Genomic DNA, 4,812 nt, shown 5'->3' on the forward strand with positions numbered 1-4,812 from the left:
TTGAGAACAGCCATTGTCATACAGTTTCCAAGCGTTCGATAAGCCCGGTAGGCTACCCCATATGCACCAAGATGTCAATTGATCGGGGTTGAGTATACATCGTAAATGCCGATAATGCAAGTCTTCTCGCTTCGAAGAACTTAGCGTAAGCTCCACTCTCGCATGCTGCGCACACATGTAGGCCTATATAACCACATACTGTCACTAATATTCAGAGGTGGTCAGTAAGAAGTACTTCTACTTTTTGAAGTACTTGAAGTAGATTTTGCCTACTCACACTACTTTTCAAGTAGTTATGATTTTAGACTACTTCTACTTCTACTTGACAGTTTTCAGTTTTGTAGGCAAACATAGGCGTAGAATACCTACTTACTTACTTACTTGTGAACCACCACTCCTACTTCTACTTGAGTAGAAATTCCGGCGTTACTTCTACTTCTACTTGAGTAGCGACGGTGACTACCTTGACCACCTCTGCTAATATTTGACGTTTAACCAAGTAAGTGGGAGATGTCAGCAGACTGGGCCGCAAACCACATTATCATGGACGATGGGAAACTGTCCGCGGGCCGTATGTTGCCCGCCCCTGGTATAAATGCAACATCAGCCCCATCGGAAAGAGTTTTCAGCCATGCAGGAGAATAGTTTAGTTCGAAACGAAACGAAACAAGCTGAGTTTACAGACGTTACCATTCTCATTATTTTGAGAGTGAACCATGATATGATACGAACCGAACTTGAATTCTCTCTAATTCGGTTTTTCCGAATTCAGTAATTCTAATTATAATCCAATTTGGAATAAATTGTGCAGCTCTAATTCTCCATGTAGTTTTTACTTAAAATTATCTAGTTGGCCAAGTCTGTCCTCAACTAATATGTTACAAAATAAAGAATTATGATTCGATCGGCTATTTCATCGACGGTGTATATGGTGTTTAAAAGTCAATCATTTCGTGGAATGTTTGTATCTTTTTGTAAGCAATACGTTTCAGGCTATCGACGGATGTTTTTTCACTGAGTTAATAATAATCCTCTTACACGCGATTAAAGTCAAATAACGTCGGAAGATTGAGACATAATAAATGAGGATAAAAATGATCGAGCTCACACGTAATTATACGTCATGAATGAAAATAGAGGATTGCATAGTAGAACTTGACATGTATTTATTCAATTATGTATTTTACCTTGACATATTCCAGTAGAGAAATTTAACATAGAACTTATGATTCGTGGAGATTCGCTACGACAATTATAATATAGCTGCACCGTCACATGCACATATATTTAGTGATTTCTTAAGATTTAGAATGTTAGACTTTTGTAGCTGAAATAAATGCATATTTCCTAACATTTTAAGTCTCATGAAATTGCCGTAACTCCGGTAGCGAGACGAAAATACTTAGCAGATAGATATATATTTAGTGATTTCGCAAGATTTAGAAAGTCAGACTCTTGTAGCCGAAACAATTGCCTATTTCCAAACAGTCTGAGTCTCTTGAAATTAGCTCCGGTAACCAGCACAACTGCACAGAGAGTACATATGTATGTTCAAAAGTCCCATGTTGTCATGCAGGGGACTATACGTTATGACCGTCAATTACCGTTTGCTTCTATTCATTTGATCGTCATTGGACATGTTACATTCCACTGAGCTGACACATTTCCTTTGATCACCGAATTTCGCTCATCAAAATTTGCAATAGAATCGCCCTCGCAACTGCATCCGCCTGTTTCAAATAAATCATCAATTTCCCGTTCGTCGAGAGCTTTGTTCCAGAGTTGAACTTCTTTCATTTCGCCGACGAATCCACTAATCGGATATCCACTTTTTTCAGGTTCTTGCAAATTCCCTAAAATTAATGCTCCACCTTCTGCAATAGGTTTGCTGTTCTGCCTCGTATATGTAGATGTAGAACTTGACGAGCCCTTGATGAAATACTGCAATGCTTTTTCTGACATAACAATGCATGCATAGGTCCATTGTCTGAGGGTGAGTGAAGCGGAAACAGATACTGAATGGGGTGATCCTTCAGTGATGGAAACGTTTAGGACTATATTCTTGTACTGATCTAGATTTGTGCGAAGAGTTACACAATCCTTTGATTTTCGCGGACAGTAGCTTATAACGGCTCTTATTTCTGATTCGTCCATTTGTTCTGGTCGCAACCACAAGCATAGTGTAAAATTCTGCAACTCCGGTAAGCTACCATTGTATTGAACGTGGCCCTTGTGTTGCTTCATTGGGAAAATGAAGTGCGATGAGTTACATACTGAAATGCAAAAGGAGAAGTCGCTCGGATATGATTTGAAAATCACGAGTAAGGGCACTGTTGAATTACATTTTATAACTACGTGAGTCGGGCGGCTGATCCTATTATGCAATTTTTTTCTGTAGGTTAGCTTGCGCGACCTTGCGGGACTGTTGGTAAATTCGCACGGTTTACTAAGGCACTCCAAATAGTGGTAATAACTAGGGCTGGGCACAATGATTCGAGTACTCGAATCTCAATCAAGTATTAATTTCAATGTTTCGAGTCGAGTAGCAAAAGACGATTTTTCTCCAGTACGCTTCTAACCACTGAAAGTTGATTTATCAACGAGATTTGTGGTTTCAATACTGATTTTCACTCTTGAAGCCTTGAAATCTTGAACAGCAGTATCGTAGCATACGAAATCTATGGTACAAAGCTACGAAGGTTACTGGACGTAACACATTTCCGAAATCATGATTATCCCACAAAATTGTCACCCATTGGAATGAAATCGATATGGTCGAAAAAATACCAAAGTATCTTATATGAGATGGATACCTGGCATTATATTATTTGTGGTGGCAAAAATGGTACATATTTGAACTCTGACGTAATGCATTCTGTTATGACTTCATAATGAGTGATACTCGATTACTCGATTCGACTCGAAGCATACTACGTGATTCAGAATCGATTCACTCAGGTACTCGATTTTGCCCAACCCTAGTAAAAACTTCAGGCACGGAGAGCATTTTGAACTGGTCAAAATACTCAATTCTCAAATTCTTCGGAGGTAGTATATCAAAGCATCGGTAATGTTAATGGCAATGTTCGTAATCTACATTTGTAATTGGGTATGTCATTTGCTAGATGGCGCATATCTAGGCTTACCGTACGTCCTCTTTTAAGAGGATTTGTCCTCTTTTTTGACTTTTTTGAAATTGTCCTCGGAGGACGCCCTTTTCTCCTCTTTTTTGAGATTTTGTCCTCTTTTTTGAAAATATTGGTCAGATTTAGAGGAAATTGCGAGTGATATGCCGCAAATTAGCGCAGAAGTGAAGCTCCGGCGGGTATTTCGGAGGGAAAAGCGGTGATTTTAGCTCTGAGCGAAAAGAAGACTTTTTTTAGTGGAAAACGTTATTTTGAGCTCTGAGCGGAAGTGATGACCTTTTTTATTTATTTTTTTTTAGTCAACCGATCACGAAGTGGGAAAAATTTACCAGATTTTGAGTATTCTTCTCCAGTTTTGCATGTCTGAGATTTCTGAAAAAGTGTCCTCATTTTACATTTCCAAAATATGGTAAGCCTACTTATATCTCGCGGATGAACATGACGACACTGTGGATTCGAAAACTGCGTTGTCGTGCATACGTAGCGCAATATTAGTTCTTCAGTCACCAGTTTTATCAGCGGAATTCAGATCCACCGAATCTGTTAACAACGTTCTGATTTACGCATCTCGCCGATTATATGGAGGCTAGACATTATATTTTATAATGCACTGACTAATTGATCGCTGGTGCGGACTATGAACAACAACCATTCTGGTATAAAATGGATTTTATGCATTTTTTCAATTTATCAGGCGTACCAGCAGTCAAATGTTAATATTAGTCTAGGATTTCAAAATTCTTCCTTGTAGAAAACGAAATTAAAGTATCCTACATCGAATGAGAGCAGGAAATGGTAACATTTCTGCAGTGCGTTATTTTTCATAGTCATTGTAGTGAAGATATATCAATGATTTAGTAAACATGAACATAGAAATTGCAATCATTCACATTCAGATGACAGCATTCAAACAGCTCGACAGTTAGATTGGGAACATAAATTTTTCACCAATAAGCATTTTCATATTTGAATTGAAATCAATAATTATGATTTCAATATCACCTCGTTGCCGATGGAAACGGAGTTGCAACAAACCATAGGTAGGATATTATAAGTCAAAATGGAGTATACAATAACCTGAGTACCAGGTAAAAACAATTACCTCTGGGCTTGGAAGATGTAAGTTCGGCTTTAGTCTCGGTCGTGATAGGTTCCACGTGAGCAGTCGTTTCTAGATTTCAACATTATTGTCAACAAAACGTAATGTGGAATTTTCCGTTAGTCGCATAATTCCCAGTTATGGGCGAGCGTCGTTTCTTAGTTTGAGTAGCCTATATGTTGTCATCTTTGGTCAGAGTGTAAGTTCAAACAAATGGAGTAGCCTAATATTCACCTGAAATCAGATTCTTGTGAATTTACGAATCAACTTACGACTTCCTTGAAGTGGAATATCTGTCGGTATCCTTTCAGTTGTTGTTGTTGTCGTGGTGGTTGGTTTTGTGAAAGTCTGTCCATCTCCCCTATGGACAGTTGTGGTTATTGAGACTATCCTATTGTGTTGGTCCTGGATAAATTTTTCTAAACTCCGTTGACCTTCCTTTTCTGGGAAGGAAAGCAAATTAAAACATTAAAATCGTTCGTTTGAAACTCGTCTATAGAAAAATTGTTGTCGGTACGGCGAATAAGCGATGGACTATGGGTGCAATTAGCCGAAATATGTATAAAT

The 4,812-nt window shown here is 38.4% G+C and overlaps 1 protein-coding gene across 1 annotated transcript; it reads right to left on the reverse strand.

Annotated features, from left to right (window-relative positions):
- Positions 1–1,146: 1,146 nt before the first annotated feature.
- On the reverse strand, positions 1,147–4,799 carry LOC145435667 (C-reactive protein 1.4-like). The gene is made up of 4 exons (XM_080312958.1): positions 4,518–4,799; positions 4,249–4,317; positions 3,476–3,518; positions 1,147–2,273 (listed from the first exon to the last, which is right to left on the reverse strand). Exons 1-4 carry the CDS (start codon positions 4,599–4,601, stop codon positions 1,618–1,620), a joined length of 852 nt encoding a protein of 283 aa, XP_080169084.1. The 5' UTR covers positions 4,602–4,799; the 3' UTR covers positions 1,147–1,617.
- Between the last annotated feature and the right edge of the window lie 13 nt (positions 4,800–4,812).

This window comes from Botryllus schlosseri, chromosome 3 (genome assembly GCF_051294905.1).
Source record: "Botryllus schlosseri isolate E-star chromosome 3, Bs_hap1, whole genome shotgun sequence".
NCBI lineage: Eukaryota > Metazoa > Chordata > Ascidiacea > Stolidobranchia > Styelidae > Botryllus > Botryllus schlosseri.